At 45.0% G+C, this 15947-nt stretch overlaps 1 protein-coding gene across 2 annotated transcripts in view; it reads left to right on the forward strand.

Moving 5' to 3' along the window:
• hps4 (HPS4 biogenesis of lysosomal organelles complex 3 subunit 2) overlaps window positions 1-15947 on the forward strand; it is a 63534-nt gene that overhangs the window by 41391 nt on the left and 6196 nt on the right. For both annotated transcript variants that reach the window (XR_005944810.1, XM_041202734.1), the window contains exons 9-11: window positions 8811-8910; window positions 9483-10395; window positions 15603-15732. Coding sequence is in view for 1 of the 2 variants with exons in the window: in XM_041202734.1 (XP_041058668.1) it covers window positions 8811-8910; window positions 9483-10395; window positions 15603-15732 (1143 nt within the window). In the remaining variant the exon portion in view is untranslated. The remainder of the gene's footprint in view (window positions 1-8810; window positions 8911-9482; window positions 10396-15602; window positions 15733-15947) is intronic.

Below are 15947 nucleotides of genomic sequence, written 5' to 3' on the forward strand. Positions count from 1 at the left end.
TAAATAAATTGCACTTTTGTGAATACATTTGATGGTTATGTGAATGTTCCGGTCAACTAAAGGCGTTGTGATTTTGTCCTTTAAAATCCTCTTATTTGGAGGTTTGGCCTTGCTCCCAGGATGATGATAGTGTACGACTGTGAGATTCATATTCCTGTGATGCCAACCTCAGTTGAACTAGTCTCTGCGTCCTTGTGTGATGTCAGCGAGATGTGTTTAAATCTTTATTGGAAATGTGTGATGTAAGCATTTCAAACCCTTCTTTCTCAAGGAACACAGCTGAGTGAGGGCAGCTCATCAGCGTTGATATTCTAGTGGCATTTGTGCCTCCTCAGTGGTAGTGGCAGTAGAAAAGACATGCAGGGGAGGGGGAGATCCCCAAACATGTGCACATCTCAGTCGCAGCAGTGTTTGCATCATTAGATGATGGCGAAGGCTTCAGGTCTTCTCTCGTATCTTTCTTGTCCCTAAGTGGACACTCAGTTCTCAGAGTGAGCTCACTCACAGGGCACCATGGACCAAAGCAAAGATCATGGCCTGGCCATTCATGAGGTCAGAACGCGCAAGTGTGAATGCAGGACTCATTCTCGCTGCAAGTGGGTGGTCGTCCCCTGAGTTGAAAGAAAATGGCACTGAGGACCAGGAGAGATGTGGCCATATTCCCTCACTTAATTTTACTCTTCCTGGAACCTGTCAGCAATTAACATATCACGGGTACGTCTCCCACATCTTTCTCCCTTCATGGTGTGTTCACGCTCATACTGACCCTCAGTAACTTCCTGAGGTTCCTGAGGCTCTGGATCTTCATCCTCCAATGAGCTCTCATCCTCCTACAGTTCATCCTCTGGCAGGGTTTCACCTCTTTGCATTGCCAGATTGTGAAGTGCACAACACACTGCGGTGATGTGGGAAACCCTGGCCGGAGTATATTGGAGTGAGCCACCTGAGTGGTGCAAGCATCTGAAGCACAACTTCAGAAACTCTGTGGTCTGCTCTATAAGGGAGCGTGTGGAGCGGTGAGCAGCGTTGTACCTCTCCTCAGAACGACTCTGAGGGCAACGCACTGGTGTCAACAGCAAGTGTTTCAGTGGGAACCCCTTATCCCCAAGCAGCCAACCCTGCAAACGTAACAGCCCCTCGAAAATCTCAGGCCGTTGCGAGTGATTCAGGATGTAGGAGTCATGGCAACTCCCATGGTACCGTGCACGAACATGCAGTATGTGCTTTCGGTGATCGCACACCCAGGGCCATCCCTGGGGGGTGGGGTGGGGCCTGGGGCAATTCACATTGTGCGGGGACCCCCAGTAACCTTTTTATACAGGTGAAATCTGGTTACAATGAACGTCAAGGGCAGCTGCAACCTGCAGGTTAAATACTGATAGCATCCGGCTGTATAATTGCGACGTAGTTATATTATATTGCCCTTCTTATGTATAATTATAATGAAGTTCATATAATAAAAAAAAACTCACCAATCACGATCAGTGTTGAGCAGCCTACATTCTGAAAACCGCCTTCCCAGACTTCCTTGCAGCAAGCTCTGCTCTCAGAACGTGGGAATCCAGGTTAGATGCGACTTCCTTCTCGATGGACAGAATTACCAGTCCACGCAGCCTCTCTTGAGACATAGTTGTCCTCAAGTAGTTCTTTTTCATTTTTGATCTGAAAAAACTTCGCTGAGCTCCCTGAAGCCACTGTGACTGGCAAACTCAGCAAAACCCTGCACTCTATTGCTGTGTTCGGGAAGGAACCGTCGAGTGTTTTAACAAAATTGAAGGGCTTGAAGTGCAGTACTTGCTCCTTCAGGGATGAATTCTTGTAGCAACCAAAGCTCCGAGAAAAGGTTCGCACTGTTGAGATCGTGAGATTCTTGGTCAGACAATGCAATGCCCAATTCCATGCACCGCTTTCTCTTGTCACCTTCTGTCATTTCTGAGTTTCTTTGCATCAGGTAGAAAATTGAAATTTTAGCTGTATATTTGTATTTGTTCGAAGCAGGTGGTCATGACACGAGAGCCTGATCCACAATGACCAGAAAGTAATTGGTTTCAAATACCTTCTTGGGCGAATTCTCTAGCTCCTCTTCACCTTTCTTTTGTTTCGCACATTCTCTGAGTTTAGCTTCAACGTCCATTTCAGCTGCTATTTCTGTTGCTGTGTTCTTGCTGAGGTAAATCCAGTATTTCTGTATTTCCACATAAAGTCAGTAAGTCCTTTGATGTGTGCAATGGCTACATTAAGCTGCATTTCGCTGGATTGAAGTGTCTGCTCACAGTGTTTACAGTGAACTTGATGTCATACCACATAACCGTTGCAAACAAATTCTAAATTTTCGAGTTTGTAGTTGACCAAGGACTCAGCCTCACTTAACTTTTGAGTTGTCACGTTCTTTAGCAACTTTAAGCAAGGTGTTCCTGATATCACTTGTCTGGTAACAGATTGCTTTTACACTCTGTACTCGACTCTCCCACCTAGTGTCTGACAACAGCTTTGGAGTTAGAGAGGGTGCATTCACTCTCTGTATTTGCCATCTATTAGTTGAGGCTGCAAATATATTGTAAATTCATTGTACAACTCCAAAAACTGTCATGGTTTACAACTACACTTTGCCATATCTCCCAATACCAGATTTAAGTTGTGGCAGCCAAGTGGAGTGAAAAGGGCTTGGCGGTTGAGTTTGAAGGATGCACGATTGTACACCTCATTTCTGGCCCTTCATATTTGCCTATTGTATTGTCATAACCCCTGCCCCAACAATCAGTAATATGGAAGCCAAGTCCATCCAACGCAGCCATGAGAGAATCTGACACTCCTTGTCCACTTCTGCCTTGAACCGGAAGAAAGTCAATAAAATTCTCCCTTACCTTCTCTTCTTCAGAAGCCATGTCAACACAATGAAGCACAAGGGACACCTGCTCTTGGTGACTCAGATCAGCTGTACAGTCAAGAATAACTGCAAAGTATTTTGCAGTCTTCACCTTTTCAATAATGTTCTTCTTCAGCTGCAATGCCATCATTGAGATTAGCTCATTTTGAATATGAGGTCCAAGATAAAGGTCATACATCAGACATGCTCTTGCATCGTAGGATTGAATTTAGCTATCATCTCAATTGACCCCAGAAAGTTGCCATTGTTATGTATGTAAAGCCTTGCATTTGCTCCGTGAAATGCTGAGTTATGCTCAGCTAGGTGCTACTCAACCGCTATAATACGTGTCAACAGTGGCTGCTTGTTTATTTCTCTCTGTGCATATTCATCTATTGTTTTCATTGCAGAGAATCTTTGTTTTATTTCAACCCATTTTGTTGCATTTTTAATATGCTCTTTAGATGATACATCAGATTGCAATCTGCCATTGAGATGCTTCCAGTCATCGCAGCCTTCCTTTACTAATTTGCATGCCGCTTTTGAACCAGAAAATTTGCAGCAGAGGCAAAAAAAGCTGCACCAGCTTTCTTCGAACACACCAGCCAATTTCTTTCAACCCTTTCTCCATTTGGCATTCTCCATGTGTATATGTCATCTGAAAAAGTTTCAATACTCATCGTTCTTTGGAAAGACATAGTCACTATTATTTCCACACGCCCGCTCTCCACTAAAATGTCTACCGTCTTGTTGTCAAATAAATATGGCCAATTTGCTGGCTTATACATTTCTTCTTCAGTGGAAATAGTGTCGGAAGTATTGGCTATTTCATCAACCTGTGTATATTTTGCACTAATGCCCTCTTCCTCAGCCGTGATGGTAAATTTGCTGGAGCGCATTAATTCACCATTTTCCTGGCGAGCCGAAACACTTCTGAAAACCTTGAAACTTTCCAGCGAGCTTTTCAGGGTCTTGTCCATTTCTTCTCTTCTTTTTCTGTCTTTTCTCCGCACCTGAGCTTTATTTTCTCCATTTGCCTCTATCTCTGCCAATGCTAGCCATTAAATTCTCAGTAACAAATAGGGTCTGTAATGAAACCGATGTCTTCAAACTAAACCGGAAACAAAAGGTCAGACACATTCAAAGGTCATCCCCAAAGCGCGGGGCCCAGGGCAATTGCCCCAATTCGCCACACCCAAGGGACGGCTCTGCACACACCAGTTGTACATTGATAGAATGATAGCCCATGCGATTTATAAGCGTTAGGACCTGCTGCCATGGAGCCCCTATAGCCACATGGGTGCAGTCTGTTGCACCCTGCGCTCTTGGGAAGCCTGAGATGGTGGCAGAGCTGGTGAATCTTGCAGCCTGGCTATCTTCATCCAGAGCAAACCTGACATAATGATGGGCCTTCCTGTAAAAGGTATCTGTGACCTGCTTTTTGCATCGATGTGTTGCAGACTGAGAAGTGCCGCACAGGACCCCTGTTGATCCTTGGAAAGAACCGGAGGCCCAGAAATTGAGGGCTGCGGTCACCTTCAAAGCCACTGGCAGGGGATACCCTCCAACTCCACATGGCATCAGGTCTTTACGAAGAATGTGGAATATGTAATGTATTAGAGCTCGGGAAAAGCGTGTACTGCTATGTCTCTCACTCACTTGTAAATAGGAGACTCTTGTACGTTATACCCTAGGTCTGGTGAGTTGCCCCAGTTGCTTGAGTCTCTCCTCCTGACCCTCCTGTTCATGCTCTGGCTCCACTTGACCATGTCCCTCCTGCTGGAGCTGCGCGTGGGGTTGCCTCTCCCTCCTTCACCTCCTCCATTGCATTAGGACCCTGACAAAGGCAGCATTGAGACCTGGATCTATGTCTGCTTTTGTCTTCTCTCTGAAAGGAAATATTGAAGACATTAATGATTCAAGGGGCAAGAAAGTGAAGCTCAGAAGATAACACATGCTGACTGATGCCACTTTGTCCCTGAGACACTAGCACACACATCGAGATGACCGAGGTGGCATTGCAGATATGTAACATCTTGAGTCCTGCATGGGATGCTAAAGCTAGCTCTGTGCTCCAGACTCTGATGTGGCATATTAATGACCGATCAGTTGCTCATGGTCAATGAATGGATGCCCTTTGGCCAGTTAGGAATGTCAATTCAGATGGGTTTTTACAACAATCAGCAATGGTTTCATAGTCATCATTAGACTTTTAATTCCAAATTTTTATTGAATCTGCTGTGGTGGGATTTGAACCCAGGTGCCCAGAGTATTACGCTGGGTCTCTGGTCTAGTGACAATACCACTATGCCACTGCCTCCACCACAGAAATGTCAATTCAGGTGAACACGTGACAGGCCTTCACTGATGGAATGCCATATATGATACAGCTGTGTCTCCTTCACTATTGCCTGCATTCCCAAATCCTACATTCCAAGCGTTACTCTTGAGATGCAGTGACTATGATGTGAAGCTACTGAGTTCTGAGTAGCCCTTTAACAGTGATAATGAAGCGATTGGCTTTCAGTGGCTTTCATCACAAGGAGGTCTTCCTCCTTTCTTTTTAAGCAGACTCCTGTACACTCCTGTGGCAACAAAAGGTTAGAGGGCAACCCCAGAAAGGCCCCCCACGTGTTCACCCTTCCCCCTCACTGCCATTCCACAGTCTTCCCTCTCTGTCGCCCTCCTCGCCTTCATCAACCCCACCCTCGTCTCACAGCCCATCCCCGGTTGAAATGCTAGTTTCTGAAAGTGGAGGCCTGCATGAGTACCACGGCACAGTGGTGTTGCTCAGCACAATGTAAGCAAAGAGCAGGAGCAGACAAACCCTACAGCCCTAGCAGAGTGGCGTTCATCACAACAAGACCGGCGCAGTGCTGTGGCAGGTAGGCTGTGTATGTTCTGCTCACCTCGAAGTTACCGGCGAACTGAGGTCCGACTTGTGCACGCCAGCCCCTTTTCAAACTGATTTGAGGCCGACCTAATTCCCGCGGGCGTGGTGCAAGATTGGAAGGCCTGACAAGACCCCAGCCAGCAGCTGTTTTAATGAGTATTCGTGACATATTAATAAATGCAAATAGCGTTCACTAGTCTGTGGAATAACCGGCCCGCCATAAACACACCGTGGGGAAAATGACTTGTGACTTTTTGCCTGCCGCTGGATTCTGCTGCCCGCCACAAAACCCGCCGCAGGCGGGATGGGAAATTCTGCCCAATATATCTTGCGTTGTCTGTTTGACCCATGATGTCGGTTAGTTGCTTTTGCGTCTCCCCACCCTTCCCTTGGAGAAGAAGGTACTTTGGGTTGATTAACAATCTGACAAGCCATAGCCATCATTATACTAGTCGATATAGTACCTTGTATAAAACAAGAGGATTTTATGGACCCTCACAACACACATGATTGGAATGTGGGGCCACCCAGATCCACTGAGCACAAGTACCTCATTGCATTTCAGCCAGAATTCAGAATCAGAGCTCTGGTCTCCAATTACTGGGATTATCTGGAGTGGGGTTTGAGCTTTGCACGTTCTGAATCAGCCAGGAACGCTATCATTAAACTGAGGGTTTGTTCCATGAGAAGAGGAAAGCAAGACAATTATTCCACTTTAATCCAGAGATTTAGCCTTGCAATTTAAACTTCCATGTCTGACTTTGATGTAAAGACGATGAAACATTCCTCAGCACACCAAATAATTAAAAGCAAATTTAGTAGTGATTTTAAAGGTGTTTTTTTTATGTCAGTGTAACATTGTTGACCATTCATACTCTCCAGAATAAATTGCCCAACCTTTCTTGTTCTGGCACCAGTGGGAATCCAATTACACAGATTTCCCATTCCATTGCAATTAACTCTCCCATAGATCCAATGACTCTAGAGGGAACTAGTCCCAGACTTCAAATTTAAGGAAAGGGACATTGAAGCAAGAGTACTGGTTTCAGTATCTTTGGCCCAGAACCAAGATACACCCTAAAGCATTTTATGTCTATTGAGTGCATCCTGCTCTGCACCAGATAACAGTATGAACAACCCCATCCACCACTACTCTCCTCCGTCTGGCTGAACTTGTTCTCACATTGAACAATTTCTCCTTCAACTTGTCTCACTTCCTCCACATAAAAGGTACCCGCATGGGCCCTAGCTATGCCTGTCTCTTTATGGGGTATGTGGAACATTCCTTGTTCCAGTCCTACTCAGGCCCCCTCCCACAACTTTCTCCGATACATCGATGACTGCTTCAGTGCTGCTTCATGCTCTCGTCTGGACCTGGAAAAATTTATTAATTTTGCTTCCAATTTCCACGCCTCCATCATTTTCACATGGTCATCTCTGACATTTCCCTTCCCTTCCTTGACCTCACTGTCTCAATTTCTGGTGATAGACTGTCCACCAATATCCATTATAAGCCTACCGACTCCCACAGCTACCTCGACTACAGCTCCTCACACCCCGCTTCCTGTAAGGACTCCATCCCATTCTCTCGGTTCCTTCGCCTCCGTCACATCTGTTCTGAAGATGCAACTTTCAAAAACAGTTCCTCTGACATGTCTTCCTTCTTCTGTAACCGAGGTTTTCCACCCACGGTGGTTGACAGGGCCCTCAACCGTGTCCGGCCCATCTCCCGCGCATCCGCCCTCACACCTTCCTCTCCCTCCCAGAACCATGATAGTGTCCCCCTTGTCCTCATATCACCCTACAAGCCTCCGCATTCAAAGGATCATCCTCTGCCATTTCCGCCTACTCCAGCATGATGCCACCACCAAACACATCTTCCCTTCAACCCCCCGGTGGCATTCCGCAGGGATCGTTCCCTCTGGGACACCCTGGTTCACTCCTCCATCACCCCCTACACTTCAACCCCCTCCCATGGCACCTTCCCATGCAACTGCAGAAGTTGCAACACCTGCCCCTTTACATCCCCCCTCCTCACCGTCCAAGGGCCCAAACACTCCTTTCAAGTAAAGCAACATTTCACTTGCACTTCCCTCAATTTAGTCTACTGCATTCGCTGCTCCCAATGCGGTTTCCTCTACATTGGAGAGACCAAACACAGACTGGGTGATTGCTTTGCAGAACACCTTCGGTCTGTCTGCAAGCTTGACTCAGACTTCCCTGTCACTTGCCATTTCAACACTCCACCCTGCTCTCTTGCCCACATGTCCGTCCTTGGCCTGCTGCAGTGTTCCAGTGAAGCTCAACGCAAACTGGAGGAACAGCACCTTATCTTCCAACTAGGCACTTTACAGCCTTCCAGACTGAATATTGAGTTTAACAATTTTAGATCATGAACTCTCTCCTCCATCCCCACCCCCTTTCCGATCCCCCTTTTTCCAATAATTTACAATATTTATTTATATTTATTCATTTTATTTTTTATATATTTTTTTTTCTTTTCCCACCTATTTCCATTATTTTTAAATGTATTTCCATCCATTATTTTATCTCTACCTTTTAGCCTATTTCGATCCCTTCCCTCCACCCCACGCCCACTAGGGCTGTCTTGCTTGTCCTGCTTTCTACCCTTCATGTCACCATTAGCACATCCTTTAGCTAATATCACCACCGTCAATACCCCTTTGTCCTTTTGTCTATGACATCTTTGGCAATCTCTTCTTTGCCTCCACCTATCACTGGCCCTCTACCCAGCTCTACCTGTCCCACCTGCCCCCCCCTTAAACCAGCTTATATTTCATCTCATTTCTACATTTCTTCGTTCTGATGAAGAATCATTCGGACTCGAAACGTTAACTGTGTTCCTCTCCCTGCAGATGCTGTCAGACCTGCTGAGTTTTTCCAGGTACTTTTGTTTGTGTAACAGTATGCTTCATGTGACTGAACTTTTCTGGTGCAGTTATTCTTAAAGCAACCACTTTGGGGTTGTCTTAGTACACTGAGTAATGTTTCACTGAACATAATATACTGCTGTCTCGGTTTTATTTGCAGAAGACACGCCATTACCTAAGGATGTAACGATTTTGACTGTATTTGTCACTGAAGAAGAGTCTGCAGCTCTGCGGCAGTTCCCAGTTGGATGGATGCACGGGTAAGAGGGGCTTTTCAGGAGGCGGGTAAAGTACTGACTAGTGCTGGAATACAGTTTCACAATCCTACCTTGCCCACGGGAGCATTCTTGCTATGCAAGCCCAGATGAGCAATGTCAGTAGATTCTTTGACCAGAGAGTCAGCATCGTATAGCCAACTGCAGCACTGCCCTCATCAATGTCCAAACAACCAATAGCTGGGTTATAATTGTGAGCTGTTTTCTCTTTTTAACTCTCCCACCCCATACAAGGAAACTAAGGTCTAAGGTGGAGACCCATGAGGGAAGTGTGTGTGAACAGTAAATGAGGACATTCTTGGCCTTGTTAATAGCCTCAGTGATAGAATAACCTGGTACTTTGTCAGTGTCCAAATGTAAAAGGTCAGTTAGGCATTGCTGGAGGATGAAACACACACAAGGAACCATACTTCAATGAAGGGTTAACAGAGATGGGGGGATCCTTATGTTGTTTGTTTATTGAAAAGTAGTCGACTCACTGTGGCATCAATTTGAGATTATAAAATAAAATGAAATTTGGAACAAAGCTGATTTTGTATCACTTTGTCATTTTGTAGATTACCCGAGTCTCCAAAGCCAGATTTGATTGAGATGAAGATTCAGAAACGGTCCCTCTCCAGAACACTGTCAGACAGTCCAGATCCTGAGGAAATGAACGGTGAGTACCGGCACTCTGAGACAGAGTGTGAAAACTGCACTGAGTTTGAGAACCCACATCCAAATTCCAAAGAGATTGATAGACCAGCAGACTCCATGGATCTTGCTCAGAACTACCAAGAAGAACATTCCATGCAACCTCATCAAATAAAGGTTGATTACAAGTCTTCAGGGAATGCAAACTCTCATCCTAAGAATGAATTCCCATTGCCTTCCATTCCTAAAACCTCTTCCCCTCCTGAAAACTCTTGCTTTTCACTAAAGTTGGACGAAGAAGAGACGGACCCAGTTCCCAAGGGGGTTAGTGGTCTCTGTGTGGAATTGACAGAAGATAGAAATGACGAGAACATTGAAAGAGTGACAAAATGTTCTGAAAGTCTCAGTGATCCGGTTTTAAATTCCGTAAGTAGGTATACTATCTCTGATTCTCTGAAAGTGCATCTTCCTTCAGAATCTGAAAGTGATGCTGGTCACGACCAGAAAGAGGCCAGTATTCCGTCTCCTTTAACCTCTTCTGTTGATGTCCAAACTGTGTCCTCACAACAACATAGAAATTCGCCACATAGTGATACTCTGCTGTCTCGTGGTGCCTTGGGTAGAGTCTCGCCTAGCTCTTCACTACCAACAGAATATAGAGAAGAGGGTATGGAAAGTGAGCAGACTGTGGCGCTAAAGTATGGAAGCCTGGATGAACCCAAAGACTGTGGAAATTTGGTGAAATTGAATCTATATGTTCATACAGTGAAAAAGCTGGTAATGTTTCTTCTGGCTGAAGATGGACTTGGAGCCATTCACAGTGCCATTGAAGATGTTGTAAGTAATTTTAAACTCTGTCTGATGTTAAACAATGAGGCTAGTCTATGAATGATGTTAGATAGTCATTTGGTAGTACAGAACTTGAGCATTGCTGAAGAAAGAGACATGCTTATACTTTCTAGGGATGTGGGTGTCACTGACAAGGCCAGCATTTATTGCTCATCCTTAATTGCCCTTGAACTGACTTTGCTAGGTCATTTCAGAGGGCAGTTAAGAGTCAACCACATTGCTGTCACATGGCCTGGAGTCACAACTAGGCCAGACCTGGTAAGAATGGTAGATTTCCTTCCCCAAGGGGGCATTAGTGAACCAGATGGGTTTTTACAAATATCGATGATAGTTTCATGGTCACTATCACTGAGACTAGCTTTATATTCTAGGTTTATTAACTGAATTCAAATTCCAGCACGGTGGGATTTGAACCTATGTCCCCAGAGCATTAAAAACAAAAATAAAAATACCTGGAAAAACTCAGCAGGTCTGGCAACATCTCCGGAGAGGAACACAGTTAACGTTTCGAGTCCGTATGATTCTTCAACAGAACTAAGTAAAAACAGAAAAGAGGTGAAATGTAAGCTGGTTTGTGGGGGGGGGGGGGGGGGGGGGGGGGGGGGGGGGTTGGTGGGACAGGTAGAGCTGGATAGAGGGCCAGAGAAGGGTGGAGATAACCAAAAGATGTCACAGACAAAAGGCCAAAGAGGTGTTGAAGGTGGTGATATTATCTAAGGAATGTGCTAATTAAGGGTAGAAAGCAGGACAAGCAAGGTACAGATAGCCCTAGTGGGGGTGGGGTGGGGTGAAGGGAAGGGATCAAAATAGGCTAAAAGGTAGAGATAAAACAATGGATGGAAATACATTTTTAAAAAATGGAAATGGATGGGAAAAGAAAAATCAGTATAAATTATTGGAAAAAAAGGGGGGGATCGGAAAGGGGGTGGGGATGGAGGAGAGAGATCATGACCTAAAATTGTCAAACTCAGTATTCAGTCTGGAAGGCTGTAAAGTGCCTAGTCGGAAGATGAGGTGCTGTTCCTCCAGTTTGCATTGAACTTCACTGGAACAATGCAGCAGGCCAAGGACAGACATGTGAGCATGAGAGCAGGGTGGAGTGTTGAAATGGCAAGTGACAGGGAGGTCTGGGTAATGCTTGCAGACAGACCGAAGGTGTTCTGCAAAGCGGTCACCCAGTCTGCGTTTGGCCTCCCCAATGTAGAGGAAACTGCATTGGGAGCAACGAATGCAGTAGACTAAATTGAGGGGCGTGCAAGTGAAATGTTGCTTCACTTGAAAGGAGTGTTTGGGCCCTTGGATGGTGAGGAGAGGGGAAGTAAAGGGGCAGGTGTTGCACCTTCTGCGGTGGCATGAGAAGGTGCCATGGGAGGGGGTTACCCACAACTCTTTCTTCAGTACATCGATGACTGCTTCAGTGCTGCTTCATGCTCTTGTCTGGACCTGGAAAAATGTATTAATTTTGCTTCCAATTTCCACCCCTCCATCATTTTCACATGGTCCATCTCTGACACTTCCGTTCCCTTCCTTGACCTCTCTGTCTCAATTTCCGGTGATAGACTGTCCACCAATATCCATTACAAGCCTACCGACTCCCACAGCTACCTCGACTACAGCTCCTCACACCCTGCTTCCTGTAAGGACTCCATCCCATTCTCTCAGTTCCTTTGCCTCCACCGCATCTGTTCTGATGATGCCATTTTCAAAAACAGTTCCTCTGACATGTCCTCCTTCTTCCTTAAACGAGGTTTTACACCCACGGTGGTTTACAGGGCTCTCAACCATGTCCGGCCCATCTCCCGCGCATCCGCCCTCACACCTTCCTGTCTCTCCCAGAACCATGATAGTGTCCCCCTTGTCCTCATATCACCCCACCAGCCTCCGCATTCAAAGGATCATCCTCCGCCATTTCCGCCAACTCCAGCATGATGCCACCACCAAACACATCTTCCCTTCACCACCCCTGGCAGCATTCCGCAGGGATCGTTCCCTCCAGGACACCCTGGTCCACTCCTCCATCACCCCCTACACCTCAACCCTCTCCCTCAGTACCTTCCCATGCAACTGCAGAAGTTGCAACACCTGCCCCTTTACTTTCCCCCTCCTCACCATCCAAGGGCCCAAACACTCCTTTCAAGTGAAGCAGCATTTCACTTGCACTTTCCTCAATTTAATCTACTGCATTCGTTGCTCCCAATGCGGTTTCCTCTACATTGGAGAGACCAAACGCAGACTGGGTGACCACTCTGCAGAACACCTTCGGTCTGTCCGCAAGCATTACCCAGACCTCCCTGTCGCTTGCCATTTCAACACACCACCCTGCTCTCATGCTCACATGTCTGTCCTTGGCTTGCTGCATTGTTCCAGTGAAGCTCAATGCAAACTGGAGGAACAGCACCTCATCTTCCAACTAGGCACTTTACAGCCTTCCAGACTGAATATTGAGTTTAACAATTTTAGATCCTGAACTCTCTCCTCCATCCCCACCCCCTTTCTGATCCCCCCCCCTTTTTTCCAATAATTTATATAGATTTTTCTTTTCCCACCTATTTCCATTATTTTTAAATGTATTTCTATCCACTGTTTTATCTCTACCTTTTAGCCTATTTCGATCCCTTCCCTTCACCCCACCCCCACTAGGGCTATCTGTATCTTGCTCGTCCTGCTTTCTACCCTTAATTAGCACATTCCTTAGATAATACCACCACCTTCAACACCTCTTTGTCCTTTTGTCTATGACATCTTTTGGCAATCTCCACCCATCACTGGCCCTCAATCCATGTCTACCTGTCCCCCCGCCCCCCCCTCCCCCCCCCCCCCCCCGCCTCCCCTTAAACCAGCTTATATTTCACCTCTTTTCTATTTTTACTTAGTTCTGTTGAAGGGTCATAGCGTTAACTGTGTTCCTCTCCACAGATGCTGCCAGACCTGCTGAGTTTTTCCAGGTATTTTTATTTTTGTTCTGGATTTCTAGCATCCGCAATTTTTTGCTTTTACTCCAGAGCACTAGCCTGGGTTTTTGGATTGTCTCTCCTGCAACATTACCACGACACCACCGTCTCCCTCTCCCACTCGTCAAGGCAGAATTTGCAAGAATACCAATAGTAAGGTGAACAACAATTTATATAAATTTATATTAATATAAATTTATTCAATTTATATCTGTTCTAATGAGTGCAAGATGAAAAGCTTTGACAGCATGTCTCCTTTTCTCAGCAATGATGTTAGAATAGGATAATAATAGAATGTGGCTGTAGGAAAGTTACATGTAGACAGGAGAAGTAGCTTTTTTCCAGTAAAATCCTGTAACTAATTTTGTTCAGCAAATTACTCCTGGATTAGTCCCTGGCATGAGAACTGCCAAAAATGTTAGCCTAGTGTTGAGATATTTTTTAACATCCTTAATGAGGGCATCGTTATCAATACAGCTCTTCACGTTCTAGTTTTCTCCTGAATTGACTTGTACATGAGTGTGCTTCCAGCAGTCATCTGGTGCTGTGTCCATTCTTCATGAATGAATCAAGGCAGTGAATTTACTGACCTTAGACAGCATCCTATAAACTCACTAAATGTAGAGATGTTGCTGAAAAAAGAGACATGTTGAAGCTTTTCATCTTGCACTCATCAAGACACTCCGCAAGAATACTAATATAAGGGGAAGACAGCGATTTATTCTGTATGTGAAGAGAGTGCTGATTGGTTGGCAAGTGGACTCTGATGTATTCACTGGTGCATTCTCCATGGCAACGCCTCTACCAATCTGAGTCCACTTCCACATGCAGAATAAATTGTTGTTTTCCCCTTATATTAGTATTCTTACAAAGTATCCTGATGAGTGCAGGATGAAAAGCTTCGACGTGTCTCTTTTTTTTTCAGCAATACTCAAGTTCTGTACAACCTACAACAAGTGTAGGGATGGTAGAAATCTACAACAGAAATGGTTTGATGGTAATGAGGAAACTTGACTGATTTTACTCAGAGTGCTGAGGTCAAATGTTCTGCCCACACTGCCACCCTAACAGAGATCAAATAATTCACCATAGATTGAACTGAGCACTTACTGTATGGTTCAGTACCTAGGTGCTACATTTGCCCACCCTATCATCAGACAGTATTTTTCATACAGATGCTTGAGAGTGAGGCATTATCCTGGAATTCCAGCAAAGGAATTTGTTAGTGTTCACTATAATATCCACCAACATATAACATCAAAAATTAATGAAATGTCACGACAAACATCAGCTTTATGTAACTTAACTTGAAAATATCTCGATTATGCTTTATACTTCCTAGTCAAGACACTAATGTGTTTACTGTTATTTTAGGAAACCTACAACGTGCTGATTTGATATCAGCTGTTGTACGCTATTTTCAGCACACAGTGGTTAACATGTTTATTTTAAATTGCTATTCACATAATTTTAATGCATTTCTCACCTACCAAACCCCATGACCTCCGTTATCTAGAAGGACAAGGGCAGCAAGTTCCTTTCCAAGCCACTCACCATCCTGGCTTGGAACTATATCACCATTCCTTCACTGTCACTGGGTGAAACTCCCTTCCTAACAGCATTGTGGGCAATAAATGCCGGCCTACCCTGCGACACCCACATCCCACAAAATAATTTTTAAAAAGTCCTGAGTTTGATGCTCTGGGGATATAGGTTCAAATCCTACCATGGCAGCTGGTAGAATTGACACTAAATTGAAAGCTAGTCTCAGTGATGCTGACCATGAAACTATCATGGATTGTTATAAAAACCCATCTCGTTTACTAATCTCCTTTTAGGGAAGGAAATCTGCCATCCTTACCCGGTCTGGCATACATGTGAGCCCAGACCCGCAGCAATGTGGTTGCCTCTTAACTGCCCTGTGAAATGATCTAGCGAGCCACTCAGTTCAAGGGCAATTAGGGATGAGCAACAAATGCTGGCCTTGGCTGCAATTCCCACGTCCCACGAAAGAATAAGGGAAAAGATTCCATTTAATAACAAAATGTTAAACAGTGCATTTAAAAATAAAAGCACTGAGAGAACACAATCCTTATACTGATACTTTGAATTTTGAATAAATTTTGTAAAAGTTTGGAGTGTGATGCATCGGACTCGGTGTTCACTGCAGTTATGCACCACTTGGCAATTATCCCTTTATGTTATTTGGTCAAGAGAATCCAACCATTTCTGTCTCCTCCACAGTATCACAGCACCCTGGCATCTTTAAATGGCTTAGAAGTTCACCTCAGTGAGAATTTACTCAACAGAAATTACTGTAACATAATTGGCTTCAACTTTGCACATTATGATTGCATTCAGCATACACTCACAGGTCAGTATTTGTGTGTGTGTCTATGTGAATGTGTGTCTCTGTATGCGTGTGTATGTGTCTGTGAGTTTGTGTGTGTGTGTATCTCTCTCTCTCCCTTTCTCTGCTGAAGGAGCTGACCACCCTCAAAGGTCTCACCCAAGTGGACATTCCTATTGTGTGAGCCTCAAGAGTGAGTGTCGCCATGTAATGTGACTGTTTTGGGGCTGGTTGAGAAG

Source organism: Carcharodon carcharias, chromosome 13, assembly GCF_017639515.1.
Source record: "Carcharodon carcharias isolate sCarCar2 chromosome 13, sCarCar2.pri, whole genome shotgun sequence".
Taxonomy (NCBI): Eukaryota; Metazoa; Chordata; class Chondrichthyes; order Lamniformes; family Lamnidae; genus Carcharodon; species Carcharodon carcharias.